Source organism: Haemorhous mexicanus, chromosome 31 (genome assembly GCF_027477595.1).
Source record: "Haemorhous mexicanus isolate bHaeMex1 chromosome 31, bHaeMex1.pri, whole genome shotgun sequence".
Lineage (NCBI taxonomy): Eukaryota > Metazoa > Chordata > Aves > Passeriformes > Fringillidae > Haemorhous > Haemorhous mexicanus.
The window spans coordinates 3,253,048-3,275,612 of NC_082371.1; the positions used below are offsets into that span (position 1 = coordinate 3,253,048).

Genomic DNA, 22,565 nt, shown 5'->3' on the forward strand with positions numbered 1-22,565 from the left:
GCGACTCAGAGCGAAGAACCCCGGCTGGAAGTTTGGACTTTCCAGCTCTGTGACTTTCAGGAACCGGGAGATCCCGGATCCCATTTCACAGCCAGGAAAGCCCCGCTGCATTCCCGGTGCACCGGGATCCAACACTACTCCCGGGAGGCTCCGTCCCCCTACCGGGAGTGAGGTTCCCTGGAGCTGGGGATGGTCGGGGCACGGTCAGGCAGCCGGGAATCAGCCAGACGAGAAAGAAACTCCTTCTCCACACTCCAGGCTCCTTTCCCAGCTCGTTTTTCGCTCTACAACGGAGCAACCCCAGCCCGGACCGGGCAGCCGCGCGGAAATCCCGGGGCTCCGGGGGAAAACAACTACCAAGAGGAAAATTATTCGGGACCAAGTCGCCTGGACCAGGAAAATGTCACTCCCCGAGGAGCACCGACCCGCGGGGGTGAAGCCCGAGGGGCTCCGCACCAGCAGCGGGCGGGGGCGGCCCCGGAGCGGCCCCGCAGGCCCCCGGGCTGAGGAGGGACCCGCGGCCGGGACCCGCACCCCGCGACCCACCCTGGTATCCCGGGACAACCTCCGGGAGCGACCCCGGGAGCCGCAGCCCGAGAGCGACCCCGGGACCCGCCCCCGCCGCCCCCTGAGGCCGCGCCGTGACCCCGCGGGCGCCGCCGACGCCGCCCCGAGGCCCGGCCCCGCCAAAACTTTCCCGAGGCCGAGCGGGGGCCCGCCGTTACCTCCGAGAGGCTCCATGGGTGGCCCGGCGCGGCCCGGCCCGGAGCGGCCCCCGGGCCCTCCCGCCGTCGTCGCCGCCGCCGCTGAGGCCGCTCCCGGGGCGGGGGGGGGGGGGGGGGGAAGCGAGCGGGGGGGGGGGGAAGGCGGAACGGAACGCGCCACCCGGAACGCGCCGCCACCCCCGTTCCCGCCCGGAACGCTTTGGCGGGCGCACGCGGCCGTGCCGGCAGGGGCCAATGGCGGCGCAGGGCCGGGCCAGGCCACGCCCACCTCGGGAGCGGGGGGAGCAGAGCGCCCCCTAGCGGCGGGACGGGGTTCGCGGCACCGGGACCACCGGGAGGGGCCTGAGACCCCCTGTATGTGGCCTGAGACCCCCATGAGGGGCCTGAGACCCCCGTGAGAGGCCTCTGACCGCATTTAAGGGGTCGGTAATTCACCGTGGGGCCTGAGACCTTGAGGGGTGTCCCCTTCCGTGGGGTCGGTACCCCCAGAGCGGGGCTGAAATGCCGGCCTGGAGGGTGAGGGGTCAGCTCCCGCTCCCTGAGCCTGATTCCCTCCGGGGATCCTTTCCCCAGCATGGGAATGTTCCTGTTCCTCACCCACGGCCCGGGAGCAGGGCGGAGTGGGGCAGCAGCCTCGGGGCTGGTGGGATGGCACCACATTCCCTGGGACATTCCCCCTGACATTCCCCGTGATATTCCCTGTGCTGAGGGGCTGATATTCCCTGTGCCATTCCCTGTGCCAAGAGCCTGGAATTCCCTGTGCCATTCCCTGTCCCATTCCCCGTTCCAAGGGCTCCACATTCCCTGTGCCATTCCCAGTTCCCAGGGCCCCACATTCCCCATGGCATTCCCTGTGCCATCCCCTGTGCCATCCCCTGTGCCATCCCCTGTGCCCCAGGTGGGCCAGGCCCTGTGCTGGAGCAGTGGCCAGCAGGGGCCAGGGGCTGCAGGGGCTGGTGACAAACAGGCCATGTCATGTCCCCAGCTCAGCTGATCCCGAGGCTGAATCCATCCTTTGTGTCCTGCCAGGAACCTGCCCTTGTTTGTGTCCTGCACAAAGGGATTGTTTGTGTGGCCGGGCAGGGAAATGTCCAGCACAGAAAGGACAGGCCCGGGGTTTGTCCCTGCTGGCTGCACAGTTTGTCCTCACAGCGGATCCTGCCTCAGGTCTCTGGTGGCCAGGGCTGGAGTGTCCCTGTGCTCCAGAGTGATCCCTCTGCTCCGGAGTGATCCCTCTGCTCTGGAGTGATCCCTCTGCTCTGGAGTGATCCCTGTGCTCTGGAGTGATTCTTGTTCTCCAGAGTGATCCCTGTGCTCTGGAATGTCCCTGTGCTCCAGAGTGATCCCTCTGCTCCGGAGTGATCCCTGTGCTCTGGAGTGATTCTTGTTCTCCAGAGTGATCCCTGTGCTCTGGAGTGATTCTTGTGCTCCAGAGTGACCCCTCTGCTCTGGAGTGATTCTTGTGGTCTGGAATGTTCCTGAGCTCCAGAGTGTCCCTGTGCTCCTGAATGATCCCTGTGCTCTGGAGTGTCTCTGTGCTCCTGAGTGATTCCAGTTCTTCACAGTGATCCCAGTGCTCTGGGAATGTTCCTACTCTCCAGAGTGATCCCTGTGGTCTGGAACAATCCCAGTTCTCCACAGTGATCCTTGTTCTCCACAGTGATCCCAGTGCTCTGGAATGTTCCTGCTCTCCACAGTGATCCCAGTTCTCCAGAGTGACCTCTGTGCTCTGGAGTGATCCCTGTTCACCACAGTGATCCCAGTTCTCCACAGTGATCCCAGTGCTCTGGAGTGACCCCTGTTCTCCACAGTGATCCCAGGATCCCAGTGCTCTGGAATGTTCCTGCTCTCCACAGTGATCCCAGTGCTCTGGAATGTTCCTGCTCTCCACAGTGATCCCTGTTCTCCACAGTGATCCCAGTGTTTTGGAATGTTCTCCACAGTGATCCTTGTTCTCCACAGTGATCCTTGTTCTCCACAGTGATCCTTGTTCTCAACAGTGATCCCAGTTCTCCACAGTGATCCCAGTTCTCCACAGTGATCCCTGTTCTCCACAGTGATCCCTGTTCTCAACAGTGATCCCAGTGCTCTGGAATGTTCTCCACAGTGATCCCTGTTCTCCACAGTGATCCCAGTGCTCTGGAATGTTCTCCACAGTGATCCTCGTTCTCCACAGTGATCCCTGTTCTCCACAGTGATCCCCACTCTCCACAGTGATCCCAGTTCTCCACAGTGATCCCAGTGCTCTGGAATGTTCTCCACAGTGATCCCTGTTCTCCACAGTGATCCCAGTGCTCTGGAATGTTCTCCACAGTGATCCTTGTTCTCCACAGTGATCCCAGTGCTCTGGAATGTTCTCCACAGTGATCCCTGTTCTCCACAGTGATCCCAGTTCTCCACAGTGATCCCTGTTCTCCACAGTGATCCCTGTGCTCTGGAATGTTCTCCACAGTGATCCCTGTTCTCCACAGTGATCCCTGTTCTCCACAGTGATCCCTGTTCTCCACAGTGATCCTTGTTCTCCACAGTGATCCCAGTGCTCTGGAATGTTCTCCACAGTGATCCCTGCCCATTCCCTGCTGTTCCCCCCTGCTCCTGCAGGAGCCACGGCCAGGGGTCAGCACGATGTTAAACAGACATCAAATCCCATCTCAATGCTGACAGCTCCAGTTAGGAACATTCCCAGAGTGAGCAAAAGGATTTTGTGGTGGATTTACCCCTGAGGAGCCAGGGGAGGCCTTGGTGCTGCTGCTCCCTCCAGAGCCACACGCAGGGCAGGGCACTGGGGACAGGGACAGTGCCCCACACAGGGATGGCACAGGCTGCCCTGGCTGTTTCTCCTTGGAATCAGCAGTGGAGAATCCACTGTTGTTGAAATAAACACCAAATTCAATCCCTTAAAATAGCAGTGCCATAATCCCAGACAATCCTATTGCCTCCACTTAGGGACCAACGTCTGTCCTCGTGCCTGGGCAGTGGTGGCAGGCCCAGGGCAGTTACTGGGGAGCTTAAATCAGGGTTATTTACAGAAATTACACTTGAATGAATTCTTATTCTAGAATTAGAAGGTTAAAATTGTTGAGGTTAAAAAGAGGTCATGAAAATTATTAAGGTTTAAAAGAATTATAAGGTTGAAATTAAAAATTACAGCAAAGGCAGAGGTCTTTTCCAACCTAAACAATTCCATGATTCCAGCCACTCACACCCCACTAATTTGCATGTGGGGAATGAAAAGTGTAAAATTTCTGCAGAATAAAAATTGCTTAAAATGTTTTACCTGCAAACCAGGGATAAACATCCCACCAAGAAGCCTCGGAGGTTTGGTTTGTGATTAATTTCATTAAAATGGCACAAGAAGAGGTTTGTCTTCCCTGAGAAAAAGGACAAAGATGGATTTAAAGAGGAGATGACAGCCTGGGTTTGGTTAGTTCACAAATAAAATCCAAAAGCATTTCCAAGGAAACTGGACAATAACTAAACCAGCACTTTCCAGACACTGAATCATTTAACAATAAGGCCAGAAATCAATCAGATGCAATTAAATCCCAATTTTTTATACCATTTACCATTATTGTGTGTATCCTTTGGCCAGGAGCACCCACACACTCCTTAAGGCATCACTTTGGATATGAGTAACAAAATCTGGCAAGAAATAAAAAAGGCAAGAAAGAAAATACTGGAATTGTATTTTTCTAGGTAAATCCCTATTTAAACCACTAAAATCTTTGGGGTTTGTACATTTCCAGCCTCTAGGAAAGAAGCGTTTGGAAGTGAAAAATAAAATCTCGGCAGGAAATTGAAGGATTAAAGATGCCAAAGGTGTCCGTCACTCTGAGAGGAACCGGGGAGCCACTTAATTGGAAGTGAAAGGCAGGACATACTCATTAATTAATTGTTATCCCCCGCTATAAATAGGGCTTCGGCAGCGGGGGAGTGCCCGGTCCCGGTCAGCTCTGTCCCGCCGGGAATAGCTCCTAATCCCAGTGTCCTGCTCCGGGATTAGCGGGAACGGGCTGGTCCCGGAGCGCTCTCCATCCCCACTTCGGTGGAACCGGGTCACCTCCTCTGTCCTTGGGGACCCCAGGGGACCCTCGGGTGTGCCGAGCTTTCCTGGGGGCTTGGGATGGGTCTGCGAGGATTTAGGGATGTTTGGAATGGGTTTGAGTAGACTGTAGGGGTTTTGTGTGTGTTTGGGCTGGGTTTAGGTAGATTTGGTTTGGTTTAGGGTGGATTTAGTGCGGGTTAGAGCAGGTTTGTGTTGTTTTAATGTAAATTCGGGTGTGTTTAAGTGTGTCTGGGGTGAGTTTGCTTGGGTTCAGTATCAAACTGCTCCGCCCTCCCGAGCCACTTCCACTGCTCGGGTCCCCTCGGGAGGGAAAGGACGGGCCGGACTACAACTCCCAGCAGGCGGCGGGGCCGGACAAGGCGGGGCGGGGCCGAAGCGACGCCGAAGAGTCCCGAAGCGGGGCCGAAGCGACGCCGAAGAGTCCCGAAGCGGAGCCGAAGCGACGCCGAAGAGTCCCGAAGCGGAGCCGAAGCGACGCCGAAGAGACCCGAAGAGGGGCCGAAGCGAGCCGAAGCGGGGCCGAAGCGGGTGAGGGGCAGCCCGGTAGAGGAGCATCCCCGCCAAGATGAACGCGGTGCTGGCGGTCCGCCAGTACGTGTCCAAGATGATCGAGGACAGCGGCCCCGGTATGAAGGTGCTGCTGATGGACCGGGAGACGGTGAGGAGCGGCCGGGCCGGGAGCGCGGAGGGCGGCGGGGCCGGGAGCCGGGCCCAGGGCCGCCGTGACGGGCGCTGCCCCCGTGCCGCCCGCAGACCGGCGCCGTGAGCGTGGTGTACACCCAGTCCGAGATCCTACAGCGAGAGGTTTATCTCTTCGAGCGCCTCGACTCGCCCAACAGGGAGCCCATGAAGCACCTCAAGGCCATCTGCTTCCTGCGGCCCACCAAGGTACGGAGCACAGCAGGGAGACACGGCCTTAAATCGTGTTGGGGAGTTTTAGGTTAGATTTTCAGGAGAATTCCTTCATGGAAAGGGTTCTTCAGCCCTGGCACAGGGCAGTGGTGGAGCCACCATCCCTGGAATTGTTCAGATCCGTGTGGATGTGGCTCTTGGGGACAGGGGTCCGTGGTGGCCTTGGCAGTGCTGGGGGAATGGCTGGACACCAAGATCTCGGAGGTTTTTCCAACCCTAAGGATTCCATGAGTCCTTATTCCTTAACTCTGCTCTCCCTGGTGCTGTTTCCATGCAGGAGAACGTGGAGCTCCTGGTGCAGGAGCTGAGAAGGCCCAAGTACAGCGTCTACTTCATCTGTGAGTATGAAGAGCCCTGGAGGGGTCCTGGAGCTCCATAAATCTGGAACATCCCAGTGTGGATGGGACAGGCTCCACACCTCAGCACACCTTCCTGTGCCAGGTGTATCAGGCAGGGGTTTCCCACGTGTCCTGAACGTTCCATGGGTTTGGGAATGAGGCAGAATGACTCCAGCTGCTTTGGGGTTGGAGTGCAGTCCTACAGGCCAGGAATTAATCCCTGGGATGGCAGGAGCTGGGTGAAGTGGCCTCTAGATGTCATTGTGGCTCTGCAGGACGCTGGGGAGATGGGCAGGGAGCATCCCTGGGAGGTGGCTCAGGGTTCCAACACCTGCAGGGTTAGAGGGGCTCTGTGGGATGTGCTCCTGCTCCAGAGGGGATCACACTGCCACCCCACACGGTCCCCACTGTCCCTTCCCTGCTTCCTCCCAGATTTCAGCAACGTCATCAGCAAGAGCGATGTGAAGGCCTTGGCTGAGGCTGATGAGCAGGAGGTCGTGGCTGAAGTCCAGGTGAAGTTTGGATGTTTTAGAGAGATCCAAAAGCCAAGGGAAGGTCCAGGCTGCCAGACACTGGGAGCAGGAGGGCTGTTCCCAGCTGGTGCAGGCCTGGTGGGAGGAGGGATGGACACAAATGTGGGATGACGAGGTTAAAGACAGAAAAAGTCCTTTCCATTTCTCTGTGCCTGGGCTCTCACAGCTGCTGCTGGTTTTGGTGTCTCACAAGGTGCTGCCCAGTTCAAATCCATGTGGATGTGGCACTTGGGGACACTGGTTAGTGGTGGCCTTGGCAGTGCTGGAGGGACAGTTGGACTCAGTGGTCTCAAAGGGCTTTTCCAAAGTCTGCAATTCCATGGTTCCATGTTTGTGGTGCTGACGAAGAGCTGGCCACTGGAGCAATGCTGGGGAGGTTTAGGTTGGATTTTCAGGAGAATTCCTTCATGGAAAGGGTTCTTCAGCCCTGGCACAGGGCAGTGGTGGAGCCACCATCCCTGGAATTGTTCAGATCCACGTGGATGTGGCTCTTGGGGACAGGGGTCCGTGGTGGAAGGGAGTTGTCAGTGGGATTTGGGGTGGAGGAAGGAAGGATGGTCTGAACCAGTGTGTCCAGGGGGTGTTGGGGCTGGGTGGCCAGTGCTGGCCCATGGCTGTGCCCGGGGTCAGGTCAGACACAGAACTGTCCTGCTCCCCTCTCCAGGAGTTCTATGGTGACTACATTGCAGTGAACCCACACGTCTTCTCCCTGAACCTGCTGGGCTGCTGTCGGGTAGGAACACGGCGAGTTCTTCTTGCTTTGGGTAACATCTTGTTCCTCTGACTGCCCTGGAGGACTGGAGACCCTGGCAGGGGGCTCAGAGACCTCCAGGAGTCAAAAACACCTGTGCCTTCCATTTAAACCCATGGAAACAATTACCAACTTTGAGTGAGGAGTTACAAGCCACATTCTACTCATTGCATTGAGTAGAATGTTAGTGAATTTATCACAGGGTGAAAAAGTAGAATTTTGGGGATTTAGAATGGGGGTTCAAGAGGCAAGATGGGGGAATCTGTGTGTCCTGTCCTTCTTCTTGTCCTCCATCTTCTGGGTGATGGTGGCACTTCTGGATTGGTTTGGAGTGAAGACAGACTGTCTAACACAGGTGATAGGTATTGGGAAGTTATTGTAAATAAAGTACATGTAGTTTTTAGTATAAATAGGTAACACTGCCCCGAGGCAGTCAGTGTGCCACAACCTGGCCTGCTGGGCAGACCTCAGCAGGTCAGAGAAAGAATGGAATAGATAAGAGAAAATAAACAACCTTGAAAAGCAGAGCCGAGGAATCCCCACTTCTTTGAGGAAGAAGAAGCTGGGAAAAAAGACTTTTAATACCTCAGGAGCCATTTCAGCAATAACAAACCTGACAACATTTAGCTCTCATAACCCAGGGCATTGGGGGGCTGCTGGGGGGGAATGGGCCTTGGCAAGGAGAATTTGTGTTCAGCCTCTGGGTACCTGCTGCTCCAGCACAGCTGTGCTTTTCTGTGACCCTTCAGGATTTAGAAACAAAGATGTGGGAAAGTTTGGGAGCTGTGCTTTTCTGTGATACTTCAGGACTTAGAAACAAAGATGTAGGAAAGGTTGGGAGCTGTGCTTTTCTGTGACACTTCAGGACTTAGAAACAAAGATGTGGGAAAGGTTGGGAGCTGTGCTTTTCTGTGATACTTCAGGACTTAGAAATAAAGATGTGGGAAAGGTTGGGAGCTGTGCTTTTCTGTGATACTTCAGGACTTAGAAACAAAGATGTGGGAAAGGTTGGGAGCTGTGCTTTTCTGTGACACTTCAGGACTTAGAAACAAAGATGTGGGAAAGGTTGGGAGCTGTGCTTTTCTGTGACACTTCAGGATTTAGAAACAAAGATGTGGGAAAGGTTGGGAGCTGTGTTTTTCTGTGACACTTCAGGATTTAGAAACAAAGATGTGGGAAAGTTTGGGAGCTGTGCTTTTCTGTGACACTTCAGGACTTAGAAACAAAGATGTGGGAAAGTTTGGGAGCTGTGCTTTTCTGTGATACTTCAGGACTTAGGAACAAAGATGTGGGAAAGTTTGGGGCCAGTGCCTCCATGTGAGGTGCAGCTTTTCCTTCCAGGGCCGCAGCTGGGACCCAGCTCAGCTGACCAGGACAACCCAGGGGCTCACTGCTCTGCTGCTGTCCCTGAAGAAGTGCCCCATGATCCGCTACCAGCTCTCCTCAGAGCCAGCCAAGCGCTTGGCCGAGTGTGTGAAGGTGAGAGCAGCCCACAGCTCATCCCTTTGGGATGAATTCAGCCTTGGTTAGTTTTTTACATGTGGAGGGAAACAGCTGTTTGGCACTGTGGTGTTTCCTCTTCAGGATTTCTTCTCCTGGGAAGCTGAGAAGCCTCAGAGAAAAAGGAGAACAACATTATCTCATTTGCTTCTCTTGTGTTTTGCTGCTTTGGAATGTGGTTTGGAGATTGTTTATCCAGCAGGTGGTTGTTTGATTGGTTTCATGTAAATTGTTTTAACTTAATGACCAATCACAGGCAGGTTGTGTTGGGACTCTGAAACAGGTCACGAGTTTTCATTGTCATTCTTTGTAGCCTTCTGTCTGTATCCTTTCTCTATTTAGTATAGGTTAGTATAGCATTCTATCATATCATATCATATATAATTTATAATATGATTTATATATCATATATAATATCATAATAAATTAGCCTTCTAAGAACACGGAGTCAGGATTTCTTCACCAGGATTTCTTCTCCTGGGAAGCTGAGAAGCCTCAGAGAAAAAGGAGAACAACATTATCTCATTTGCTTCTCTTGTGTTTTGCTGCTTTGGAATGTGGTTTGGAGATTGTTTATCCAGCAGGTGGTTGTTTGATTGGTTTCATGTAAATTGTTTTAACTTAATGACCAATCCCGAGTGTTGGGACTCAGGAAGAGGTCACGAGTTTTCATTGTCATTCTTTGTAGCCTTCTGTCTGTATCCTATCTCTATTTAGTATAGGTTAGTATAGCATTCTATCATATCATATATAATATATAATATGATTTATATATCATATATAATATCATAATAAATTAGCCTTCTAAGAACACGGAGTCAGGATTTCTTCACCAGGATTTCTTCTCCTGGGAAGCTGAGAAGCCTCAGAGAAAAAGGAGAACAACATTATCTCATTTGCTTCTCTTGTGTTTTGCTGCTTTGCAATGTGGTTTGGAGATTGTTTATCCAGCAGGTGGTTGTTTGATTGGTTTCATGTAAATTGTTTTAACTTAATGACCAATCCCGAGTGTTGGGACTCAGGAAGAGGTCACGAGTTTTCATTGTCATTCTTTGTAGCCTTCTGTCTGTATCCTTTCTCTATTTAGTATAGGTTAGTATAGCATTCTATCATATATAATATATAATATGATTTATATATCATATATAATATCATAATAAATTAGCCTTCTAAGAACACGGAGTCAGGATTTCTTCACCAGGATTTCTTCTCCTGGGAAGCTGAGAAGCCTCAGAGAAAAAGGAAAACAAGATTATCTCATTTGCTTCTCTTGTGTTTTGCTGCTTTGGAATGTGGTTTGGAGATTGTTTATCCAACAGGTGGTTGTTTGATTGGTTTCATGTAAATTGTTTTAACTTAATGACCAATCACAGGCAGGTTGTGTTGGGACTCAGGAAGAGGTCACGAGTTTTCATTGTCATTCTTTGTAGCCTTCTGTCTGTATCCTTTCTCTATTTAGTATAGGTTAGTATAGCATTCTGTCATATCATATATAATATATAATATGATTTATATATCATATATAATATCATAATAAATTAACCTTCTAAGAACATGGAGTCAGATACATCATTCCTCATCTGGGGACCCCAAAAATACCACACCTGTTTTCAGTCAGTTCCTGTGAGTTCCATCAGTTCCTCCAAAGGTTCCTCCAGCACTGGGCAGGTCATGTCCTGCTCTGCTCCCAGTACAGCACTCCTGGAGCAGTGTCCCACTTCCCTGGGGCCTTCAGCTCCTCCCTGGCAGTGCAGACAAAGCAGCACAGTTGGGCTTTCACCCTCCCTTCCCTCTGTGCCTAAGTCCACGCTGAGAGGAAGCCTTTTCCAGGATTTCAAGTGGGATTTTTCCTGGTTTTCCCCCATTTCTCCACAGCAAGTGATCACAAAGGAGTACGAGCTGTTTGATTTCCGGCGCACCGAGGTCCCTCCCCTGCTCCTCATCCTGGACCGCTCGGACGATGCCATCACCCCCCTGCTGAACCAGGTGAGTCACAGCCAGGTGTGCCAGGCTGGGGCAGGTCACAGCCAGGTGTGCCAGGCTGGGGAGCCCTGCTGCAGCTGGAGTTCAACCCCTGGCAGGTCATGGTTGGATGGAGGAGAGGAAAGTGTTGCTTCTCACCTCCAATCTCTGCAGAATCCCTCTTTTATCCCCTGGCTAGGTTTTCCAGACCTGACTGGGGGTTGTTTGTGCTGACTTCAGTGGCAGATGGACCCAGCACCCTGAAAAACTGGGCCAGCAGCACTTCCACGTGGATTCTGGAGCCCCAGTGCTTTGCAGGGTCTTTCCCAAGGGTTGTTAGTGGGGCTGTCGAGTGACCTTGCCCTGCTGAGTCTCCCTCTGTTATTGATGGCTGCTGGATTTGCTGGGAGCTGTTGGATTTATTTGTTCCATGCTGTGCTGCAGATCCTGGCAGGATCTGTTGGTCTCCCTTCATTTCTGTGGGGTTCCCTTGGAACCTGGGGATCAGGAATTGTACCTGGGTGGGATCAGCAGCTCCAGAGGTGCTGTAACACCAGTTCTGCAGGAGCTGGAGGTGACATCTGTGTCACAGAGGGGTGTGGCTGTCACAGCCCAGCCCACACCTGCTTTGTGGTGTTTAGGATTGTGCTCAGCATCAGGCATTATCTGCTGTTTCAGGATTTCCTATCCCAAAGAGATTCCCGGGGATGTAAATGGAGTGTTGGGCACGGCAGGGCTCTGATCAGCTGTCACTGTTCTCTCTGGGTTATTATTAGACTTCTCAGGATAAAAATAGAAACTCCTGATGTGCAGAAATGCTCCTGCCAGTGGAGCATGTAGGGAATTCTGCAGTGCAACTGTGGCATCTCTCCCTGCTTGGGCAGAAAGTTGAGGGGTTTGGTGGCCAACAGAGGTGATGGAACAGGAATGTTAATCCCCATCACTTCCAGTCCATTTTGAAGGTACCTGCAGGAATTCCTGATCTGGTGAGAGGTGTCCCTGCCATGAACAGGATGGGTTTAGTGTCCCTTCCAACCCAGATCTGTGATTCTGGAATGGCCCTGGAGGGGGGCAGTGTCTCCCCATCTGATTATTTATCAGCGCTGTTTATTTTCATCACGATGCCCTGACTGCTCTGAGGGACACCCTCCCAAACTCTGCTGCGTGTCCTGGCTGGGTTCAGCTGAAATCCATTGATTTCCCAGTGCTGTGTCTCACCAAGGTCATCCCTTTGCCTCCCTCTGTCCCCTGGCAGTGGACGTACCAGGCCATGGTCCACGAGCTGCTGGGCATCAACAACAACCGCATCGACCTGTCCCGGGTGCCGGGGATCAGCAAGGACCTGCGGGAGGTCGTCCTGTCAGCTGAGAACGATGAGTTCTATGCCAATGTAGGTGTCCAGGGGGGGCTTCAGCAGCACCCACATCTCGGGGTTTGCCACAAAAAAGGAGCTTCCCCGTGATTTGGGGGATTTTGGCACCCCTCAGGGTGGGGATGCGCCGTTTGTGAGTGTCGTTGTGCAGCAGCAGTGATATCTGATGTGAGATTATGTCCTAGAAAATGTGTTTGGAGTTTGATTCCAAAGCCTGCTGCAGGTTTTGGGGGATGGAGCCACCTTCTCCCAGCTGCTCAAGGCTCTTCCTTGGTCAAATCAGTTTCCCTCTGCTTCCCATCTTGTTCCACATAGAACATGTACCTGAACTTCGCCGAGATTGGCACCAACATCAAGAACCTGATGGAGGATTTCCAGAGGAGGAAGCCAAAGGAGCAGCAGAAGCTGGAGTCCATAGCAGATATGAAGGTACAGACAAAGTTCATCCCAGCTGTGTCCCATCCTTTAATGTTAGGAGTAAATAAGAAGTACATCCCTCCCAGAAATCTCCTGGTAATGAGAGAAATTCTGTGGGCCCCTGGGCTCAAGGTGTCTGATCCTCTGCACACCTGCAGAGAATTGCTGGGAATTTGTACAATTTCTGGCTGGCTGCACCCATCTTCTACCATCTCCTGTTTTTCCCTGGAAGCCCCCACTGCCTCAGTTTCCCCTCACAGGCCTTTGTGGAGAACTACCCTCAGTTCAAGAAGATGTCAGGCACAGTGTCCAAGCACGTGACAGTGGTGGGGGAGCTGTCCCGGCTCGTGGCGGAGCGGAGCCTGCTGGAGGTGTCAGAGGTGGAGCAGGAGCTGGCCTGCCAGAGTGACCACTCCAGTGCCCTGCAGGTAGCCATCCTGGCTCTGGATCAGGGGGTTTCCATCCCATCTCTCCCTAGGGAGGGGGGTTTGATGCTGGGAGGCAGTGGGAGCTCCCTGTGGGGAGGGACACTGCGTGTGGAATTGCTCCTCGGTGCTCGGCTCAGATGGGAATGAGTCATGGTTAATAACTGGCTTGAGAAGCATCTTTGCAAATCCTGTCTTTACATCCCACAATCCAACATTCTGTCTTTATATTCAGCCAGTTGGTTTCTGGCAGACACCAGGATAAAACCACCTCAGATCCTGTGCAGGAGCTGATGTGTTTGCGGGGTAGAGGAATCCATGGAATTGTCTTTACCTATTTTTTTAAGAAAAGCCACTAGAAAGACTCTTAAATCCAATATTTCTTTGGCAGAGAGGCCTGGAAAAGCAGGAGGGAGGCTCTGTGAGTGTGGCCCCTTGTGCTGTGAGCAGAGCAGGGTCTGGCAGAGTCAGTGGTGATGGATTTGGGCTGGTGTTCAACAGCAGCTCAGAGCAGGGTTGGAGAGTCCCACTTCTCACTTCTGAGAAATGATTCCTTGGTTTCCAGTAGGGGAGGGGGATTCCCAACATTAACTGACCCTTGCATGGCACTGGGGAAGCAGAGGGACTGGGAAATGAGGAAAAGCCTCTCCAGCAGGTTTGAGATCAGTTCCTTCCCCATCTCTGTGACTCTGGACTGCAGGTGGGGGCAGAGGGGACAACACTGGCCTGTCCCCAGAGGTGGAATGTGCTCCCATCCCTCTGGAGCAGGGAGTGTAGGGCTGAGATTCCATAGCTGGTGTCTGGCAGGATTTACATGGCTGAGTATGGAACTGGGAATGCAGCCAGAAATGTGTTTGCTGGAAGCAACCTCTGAGGTCCTCCTGCTGTATCACTGTCTCCAGCTCAGGTTGTTGTGGTTTAAAAGTCAAATATTCCCAGTCTCTGCTCCCTCCCTGTGCTGTGAGCTGTGATTTTTGATGGAAAATACACAGCACAGAGCTGGTGCCAGGTGAATCCTGGTGTTCCTGGGGTCACCTTGCTCCTGCTCTACACAAACAGCATTTCTGCAGTTTTAGAGCAGAAATGCTGCCTCAGTTTCCTTCCAGCCCTGTGCCTGAAGAGCCCCTGGGAGATTTGCAGCAGCTTGGAAGTAAATGGAAACCCCTGCAGGTGGGATCTTTGTCCCTGCAGCCACCCCACCCTGGGCTGTCCCTGCTGCAGCTCCCAGTGGCAGCAAGAAGGGCAAGGCCACGGGACAAGAAGCAGCAGCCAAAGCCTGGAATAAGGGTGGAATTGTTCTCCCCTGATGTCACTTCAGGGATTGTTGGATCTCTGGTGGCCTTGGCCCCCTCCAGTCTGGGACATTTGGGTTCTTCCTCCCCTGGGCTCTCATTAACCCTGACACAGAGCATGAATGGAGGGTTGGAATCCCGGCTCCTCCCCTGGACAATGGGTTTTCTGTTCTCTGCTTCCTGCTGGTCCTGGCACTGCCAGCACAGGAACCTCCCTGGGGCTCTGGCTTTCCCTTCACAGGTGAATTCCTGACCTTGAATGGTGAAATTCCTCTAGATGCTCCTCACAGCCAGGATTTTATGCTGTGTTTTTAGTCAGCATCAGTTAAATAGATGCCAACAGACATCTGGTGGTGAATCCAGCAGCAGATCAGGAGTGATAACAGATCCCTGCTCTTCCCTGCAGCTGGGATCTCCCCATGCTTTAATTCCTTCCCTCCTTTGTTTCCAAATGTGCAGTTTATTCCTCCACATCTCACATCCAAAGCTTTGCTGAGACTTTCATGCCTCTGCCTTGCACCTTCCAAAAAGGACATGGACTTGGGGGAATTGCCTGAGGGGTTTTTGGCAGCCAGTATAGTGGTGGAACCTTTGGGGTGGCTCTGCTGGAAACACCCAGGCATAGCTTGGAGGTGTCAGTGCCTGCACACAACTTCCCCCTCCTGCAGCACCTCAAGGGGCTCAGGACCCATCAGAGGTGGGTTGTGAATTCCCAGTTCCACGGAAAGACCCAAAACCAACTTGTACTCCGGTAAATCCTCCTGTGAAACACCTGAGGAACCGGGCTGTGAGAGGTTTATACCCCAACTGCATCCTCTTGCATTGCCCGTGGCAGTGGCTGGGCAGCGAAACCCATCTGATAAGCGACCGATAAGTGACTGATAAGTGACACCATTGAAGGTGTCTTGTCACCGTGTCCCCCAGGCTGAGCCGTGCCGTGTGTCCCGCAGAGCGTGCGGCGGCTGCTGCAGAGCCCGCGGCTGTCGGAGCTGGACGCGGCTCGGCTGGTGATGCTCTACGCGCTGCGCTACGAGCGCCACGCCAGCAGCGGCCTCCCGGGGCTGCTGGAGGAGCTGCGCGCCCGCGGCGGCAGCGACAGGTACCGCAAGGTAACCCCGGGGTGGGGCAGGTACCGCGGGGTAACCCCGGGGCGGGGCAGGTACCGCGGGGTAACCCCAGGGTGGGGCAGGTACCGCGGGGTAACCCCGGGGTGGGGGGCGTGGGGCAGGTACTGCAAGGTAACCCCAGGGTGGGGCAGGTACCGCAGGGTGACCCCGGGGTGGGGCAGGTACTGTGGGGTAACCACAGGGTGGGGGGCGTGGGGCAGGTACCGCAGGGTGACCCCGGGGTGGGGGGCATGGGGCAGGTACTGTGGGGTAGCCCCGGGGCGGGGCAGGTATTGTGGGGTAACCCCAGGGTGGGGCAGGTACCGGGGTAACCCCGGAGTGGGGCAGGTACCGCGGGGTAACCCCGGGGCGGGGCAGGTACCGGGGGGGTAACCCCAGGGCGGGGCAGGTACTGTGGGGTAACCCCGGGGTGGGGCAGGTACCGCAAGGTAACCCCGGGGTGGGGCAGGTACCGCGGGGTAACCCCGGGGCGGGGCAGGTACTGTGGGGTAACCCCAGGGCGGGGCAGGTTCTGTGGGGTAACCCCAGGGTGGGGCAGGTACTGCAAGGTAACCCCGGGGTGGGGCAGGTACTGTGGGGTAACCCCAGGGCAGGGCAGGTACCGCGGGGTAACCCCGGGGTGGGGGGCGTGGGGCAGGTACCGCAAGGTAACCCCGGGGTGTGGGGCAGGTACTGTGGGGTAACCCCGGGGTGGGGCAGGTACCGCGGGGTAACCCCAGGGCGGGGCAGGTACCGCGGGGTAACCCCGGGGTGGGGGGCGTGGGGCAGGTACTGCAAGGTAACCTCAGGGTGGGGCAGGTACCGCAGGGTGACCCCGGGGTGGGGCAGGTACTGTGGGGTAACCCCAGGGTGGGGCAGGTACCGCGGGGTAACCCCGGGGTGGGGCAGGTACTGTGGGGTAACCCCAGGGTGGGGCAGGTATTGTGGGGTAACCCCAGGGTGGGGCAGGTACCGGGGTAACCCCGGGGTGGGGCAGGTACTGTGGGGTAACCCCGGGGTGGGGCAGGTACCGCGGGGTAACCCCGGGGCGGGGCAGGTACCAGGGTAACCCCGGGGCGGGGCAGGTACTGTGGGGTAACCCCAGGGTGGGGCAGGTACCGTGGGGTAACCCCAGGGTGGGGCAGGTATTGTGGGGTAACCCCAGGGCGGGGCAGGTACCGCGGGGTAACCCCGGGGCGGGGCAGGTACTGTGGGGTAACCCCAGGGCAGGGCAGGTACCACAAGGTAACCCCGGGGCGGGGCAGGTACCCCGATGTCCCACAGGACGGGGGAATTGCTGCTGTTTGGGGTGAAACCTGCCTGCTCCGGGTCAGCCCAGGGCTGTGTGGTTGCACAGAGCTCGGAGCTGGGACCTGTGGGTGTGGCTTTTAAAGGTGTTTTAAGTAAGGGACTCGATTTCCATTTCCTAAATCAGTGGACATGAGGCAGAATGACTCCAGCTGGTTTGGGGTTGAAGTCCAATCGTGCAGCCCAGGAATTAGTGGGTGGGAGTTGGACTCCAGAGGTCCCTTCCACTCCTGACCAGTCTGTGATTCCATGATATTATGAAGGATTTCATAAAGAAGGGATGGCAGGAGCCTGCTGGGAGGGGAGTGTGGCACCTCCATGGGCCTGGGATCTGCTTCCTCTCTTCTTTTCCTCCCCCACTTTCCCCAGCTCCTGCAGCACCAGGCAGTGGCTGCAGCGAGGGGCTGGGGATGGAGAGGAGCTGGCAGGGAGGGAACAGGCAGCAGTGCCAGGAGCAGCTGGGGAGGAGGTGGAGGAGAGGGATGATGTCACCTCGTGTGGAGGAGCTGAAGTTGCTGCTGCAGGCGATGGAGATGAAGATGAAGCTTCTCCTCAAGCAGGAGGGTTGGGGTGGGCTGGGGGCCGTGGCGGTGCTGCTGCTCTGCCCCCTCACCTCCATGTGTGGTTCCATTGGGATCATCTCCATGGCTCCTTGTCCCCTTCCACACCTCCATGAGGTGTCTGCACCTCACCACAGCCTGGAGGGAGTGCCAGGCTGATGGGGCTCTGCCCTCTCCCTGCACAGCTGGTGTCTGCCGTGGTGGAGTATGGAGGGAAGCGTGTCCGAGGCAGTGACCTGTTCAGCCCCAAGGACGCCGTGGCCATCACCAAGCAGTTCCTCAAAGGCCTGAAGGTACCAAGATTCCTTGGGGAAACGGGGACAGACTCAAAACTGCAGCCCAGAGGGAGGAGCAGGGCTGGCAGGAATGCCCTCAGTGGCTTCAGGGCCTGATTGCACTGAGAACAGGAGTGAGCTGCTGGAGAACTTCTAAATTCAGGGGGAGTACCTGCTGTGCCTCTGCTGATCCTCCTTCCTTACTGGGCCACTTCCTAAAGAGCTTCTCTCTGGCCACAGGGCATCGAGAATGTGTACACCCAGCACCAGCCCCTGCTCCAGGAAACCCTGGACCAGCTCATCAAGGGAAAGCTGAAGGACAGCCAGTATCCCTACCTGGGCCCCAACACACTCCGGGACAGGTATGTGGGGCCTGCCCTGGGACACACCAGCTGGGACATCCCTGCTGTCCCCAACACTGTCCCCACAGCGGGGAGGGACTGATGGTGAACAGAGCTGGGGCTTGGCGCAGAAATCTCTTGATTGTAGAGGTTTTGTATGCCCAGGAATGTTCCCAGGACTGGGGTGTGTCTCATCCTGGCTGGGATGTGCCATTCCTGATGGGCAGCTCAGGTGAAGGATGAAGCCCTCACTCATCAGAGGAGGCAGGAGCAGCTTTGCTCCAGGTCATGCTGTCCATGCAGTGATCCAAGAAGGAAATCCCTGGTGTTGGTCCTTCCAAGGGATTGGGAGGGTGGTTACAGGAGAAGGAAGGAGCAGCTCACTTGAAAGCAGGATGTGCACAGCACACCTGAGTTTGTGTTGGGATGGAGCAAGGTGCTTCCCTCCTTTTGCTTGGCTTCTCTCGACCATCCCACATTTCCCTGCTGGCTGGGAAATGTCCCCTCAGGTGAACTGAGGCAGAAATCCTGGCAGTTCCTGATCAGCCTGGGAGCTCCAAGGCAACGCTGTGTCCTTGCCTGACTCCAGAATCGATCCTGATTTCCCAGCCCCAGCAGATCATGCATGAAACATGGCACGTGGATCCATGGGATCGGGCTGGTGCTGCTGCTGGAGGCTGCGCAGGGCTCCGGGTGAAAGTTCAGGAGAGCTTTTGGGGGATTCAGTGGGCTGTTTTCAGCTCTGAGCCCAGCATGTCACAGGGATGAGGGAGGGTCTAGAGGAGGCACCCTCAGGATCATGGATCACTGCCTCCAAGGTGCAGGATTTATCCTTGGCTTTGTCTGATCCCAGCTCAATTTTTGTGGCTGCTCCATCCCAGAAAGTGTCCGAGGCCAGGTTGGTCAGGGCTTGGATCCACCTGCTCTGCTAGGTGTCCCTGAGAGATGAGCTTTTATATCCCTTTAAGCCAAACCATTCCATGATTTGTGCTTTTATCCCAGGCCTCAGGACATTATTGTGTTCCTCATTGGAGGGGCCACCTACGAGGAGGCTCTGGCTGTGTTCAACCTGAACCGCTCCAACCCCGGCGTCCGCATCGTCCTGGGTGGCACCACCATCCACAACACCAGGAGGTAAAATCCCCCCTCTGCAGAGCCTGCCTGTGGAAGTGCTGCTGGCACAGCAGGAATTGGGGATACCTGGGGGAATCCCCACGTGGAAATGGGTGTCAGTGCTCTGGAGCCAGCTCTGCTCGTGGTGGCTCAGGGACAGATCCCTGAGCTGAGGTTTAACTTGAATTTCCAAGAGTTCAAAGGCAGGCAAGGAGAGTTTTCCACTGAGTTTTTCTAGTTCATTACACTGGGAAGCCAGGGCAGCACATGGGAATTCAGCTCTGAATGAACCTGCAGCTACTTTGCTGAAGATCCCTGTAAGTATGGAACTCCCAGTGGGAAATGTCTGGTTTATAAAAACAAATAACTTTTCCTGAACCCAAATTACTCACTTTGGGCACAGGACAGAACTGAGGCCACAGTGGGAATTGTTTCCCATCAGCACAGCTTGCTGCTGGCCAGGCAGGACAGCAGGAATTCTTTCCAGATTCCCAGTGCTCAGTGTGGGATGGTGGGAAAATCCTGAGATGAAACTCAGGATCTGCAGCTCCATCATTGGATCTGCTTGGATTGGTGCTGCTAGGAGCCACCCTGGCTGGTTTGGGCTCTGCTGCTGTGCAGTCCCTGAATTATTTACAGAAAAGCTGGGATTCTGTATCCAAATTTGCATTTCAAAGAATGAAGTGAGGGGGGGAAAAAAAGGAAAATAAAAGGAAGGGCTGGATGAGGCCTGGTCCTGCCTGGGGAGGACAGCAAAGGGCCTGTTCTGAAACTGCCCTGTCCCAAATGATCCATTTTCTCTTGGATAAGGTTTCCCTGAGCATGGAAGGACAATAAAACTGTCTCCTGTCCATTGTTATCCACGATTCCAGCACAGTGCCCTAGGATCTGGGATATCTCAGCACATCCATGAGGTGTCTGATTCGAGGAAAGCCAGGTTTTAGTGTGTCCCAACCCCTCACATAATCCATGGCCTTGCTGATTCCCGTGGGATTAGGGCAGATATGGCACCAGAAACAAGGGGATTTGGGTGTTAATGCACCAAGCAGCCATGTAAGTACCTAAATCCTGCTCCCATTGTTCCTCCTCCCTGCTGGAGCTGGGACCAACATCTGTGGGCCCAGAGGGTGGAGAACTCACTCTGCTCCCAGGGATTCCAGAGCAATTCCGCAGGGTTTGGAGGAGAAAGGGTTACAAAGGATCAATAATCGGATCAAAAGGGTCACCAGGAACATCTGGTGCTGGGGCTGACTCATCCTGGGCAGGTTGAGACAAACCTGCTGGGACTAATCCCAGGATGTGGGGCCTGACCCAGTTACCCACTTAGAGCCACACTGGTGGCACTGGATCCTCCTGGGGACCCTCGTGACTGCACAAGGCTCATTTCTCCTGGGACTTCCATCTCCAGGCCCTGGTTGGGTGGAGCAGCTGTGGAGGTACCTGAGATGCCTGTGCTGGGTCCTCAGCTGTGCCTGCAGGATCTGCAGAGTCCTTGGAGCAGCAGCCTCAGCAGTGGGGGGGTTGTGCTGTGGTGCAGCTCATTTTTGGAGGGCAGGTGGGAGTTTGGCTTTTGCCTCCAGTCACTCCAGACTGGGAATGTGCTCAGAGAGGCCGTGCTGAGGGACCCTGAGGTGTCACTGGTCACAGGCACAGCCTGCTCCAGACAGCACAGAACCCTAAAAGCACCAGTCATTCCCTGCCAGAGCTCAGTTCTGCCTGGTTCTAGTGCCTAAAAATAACCTGGAGGAGGGAGAGCTTAGGCTGGAGCACAGAGCCAGGTGCCAGAGCTGGTGCCACCATGGGCAGTGCCCTGGCTGTGCCCCCTCAGAGCTGGGTGTTGCTGCAGGGTTTTGCAGGAAATTTGAGAGTTTTACTATTTTTCAAACCCCTCAAGATTCACAACCTGAGCAGGAAGAGCTGCTCCAGCCCCAGTTGAGGGGAATCCCATTTCTTTAGGATTTGTGGCATCTCTTGGTTTGTATTTCTTTATCTTTTGGGGTATTTTTTGAAGCGTTGCTGTTGAGATCACCTGATCAGCACACTGAGGGATGAGTCAGCCTGGGAATAGCCGTGGTGTCTCACTGCCAGAGGAACCATCCTGGGGCAGCATCCCTCCAGCTGGGAGCATCCCTGCCTCTGGGAGCTGCTCCCAGCCATGCGTGGGTGATGCCAGCAGGCCTGAGGCTTGTGCTGGGGACAGTCACAGCCCCTCTGGCCTTGGACACCTCTGGGACAAGTATCAGGGTGCCATGAGCCCTTCTGGCCCCTGTTCCACTGACCTGAAGCTTTCCCAGCAGCTTCCTGGAGGAGGTCACAGCCGCAGGATTCCGTGGTCGAAGCACTGAGAGCTCCCAAGTTCCCCCAAGGTCCAGCAGCAGACGGTGAATCCTGAAGAAATGAGGGGTTTATTTTACACATTCAGAGCTTTCCCAGAGCAGAGCAGAGCAGGATGTTCCTGCCCTGCAGCTGGAGCTTCCCCTCCACACCCAGAACGGCAGCGAATGCTGGAGCTGGCACTAACCCAACACCAAGGATGTGCCCCCACTGCAGCTCCTCGTTGTCCCCTCAGAAACAGCTCCAGGACTGGGATGGTCACCTTGAGGAGAGCCTGGGAAAGGCCCTGAATCCCTGCAGCTCCTGGCTCTTTACAGGACACCTGGATGAGTCCCATGAGGAGCCCCATGCAGGGGGAGCAGCTGTGGGGGTGTGGCCGGTGGGCACAGGAGCCCTTTGCTGTTGTCTGTAGATGTTGAATCCTATTAAATCCCCCACTTTGGCCAAATCTGTCTGCTAGATGAGTCCCACTTTCCCTTTCCCAAGGCCACAAGGTGCAGTCACAGCCTGAGCCTCCATGGGAGCTTTTGCTCCCCTCCAGGACCACACCAAGGAACCTGCAAGTGTGTTTGCAGCTCTGCTCCCTGGCCCTCTAATCAGCACTTGATTGGGAATTAACAAGCCAGATCAAATGAAATGAGCTCCTAAATCCCTGGGAATTATCTTGGCATCACAACTAAGTCCTGTTGATGTGGGAGAGAGCAAAGCCCTGCAGGGAGGAGGGGACCTGGCCCTGGGGGTCCTGGGCAGCTCTTTGGGGAAGGGGGGGGGGGGGGGACACAGCCTGTGCTGGGGGGGTTCTCTGCCCACAGCCAGGGGTGGAACTGGGTGGGCACCAAAGTTTTGGTGAATTTTGGGTCGTTGGGACAGGCAGAGCTGTAAGAATTCCCCCTTACAGGTGACACAGGTGTGTGACAGCCTGAGACCCCAACAGAGGGGAGCTGAGTCACAGCTCTCAGAGGACACTGGGCAGCCCCTTCCCCAGACACCAGTGATGTAACTGTTGTCAGAGACACAGAAAAGCATGTGTCCTAATTAAACTTCCAGGCAGCAGCTTCACACTTGATATCCAGAGGCAAAATGCTGTGTGGGGGGTGTTAAATACATAAATAAACCAAGAGTTTGCTGATCTGCTCTGCTAGGAGAGGTGATTTTGGCAACTGGTTGTTATGGAGCAGCACAAGGAGCAGCTACAGCTGCCAGGGGTGGCAAAGGGGGCATTGAATATAGGGAGA

General features: G+C 54.9%; 2 protein-coding genes across 2 annotated transcripts in view; one reads left to right on the forward strand and one right to left on the reverse strand.

The window, feature by feature from the left end:
- Window positions 1-835, reverse strand: part of OTUD7B (OTU deubiquitinase 7B) — a 31,240-nt gene extending 30,405 nt beyond the window's left edge. Inside the window, exon 1 of the mRNA XM_059871307.1 lies at window positions 726-835. The gene's annotated coding sequence lies outside the window, so the exon portion shown is untranslated. The remainder of the gene's footprint in view (window positions 1-725) is intronic.
- A 4,431-nt stretch (window positions 836-5,266) lies between these two features.
- Window positions 5,267-21,778, forward strand: VPS45 (vacuolar protein sorting 45 homolog). Its single transcript, XM_059871121.1, has 15 exons — window positions 5,267-5,449; window positions 5,545-5,679; window positions 5,981-6,041; window positions 6,474-6,553; window positions 7,239-7,307; window positions 8,667-8,804; window positions 10,701-10,811; window positions 12,043-12,177; window positions 12,475-12,588; window positions 12,837-13,004; window positions 15,244-15,402; window positions 17,453-17,560; window positions 17,783-17,904; window positions 18,886-19,017; window positions 21,294-21,778. Exons 1-15 carry the CDS (start codon window positions 5,357-5,359, stop codon window positions 21,379-21,381), a joined length of 1,713 nt encoding a protein of 570 aa, XP_059727104.1. The 5' UTR covers window positions 5,267-5,356; the 3' UTR covers window positions 21,382-21,778.
- Window positions 21,779-22,565: the final 787 nt, after the last annotated feature.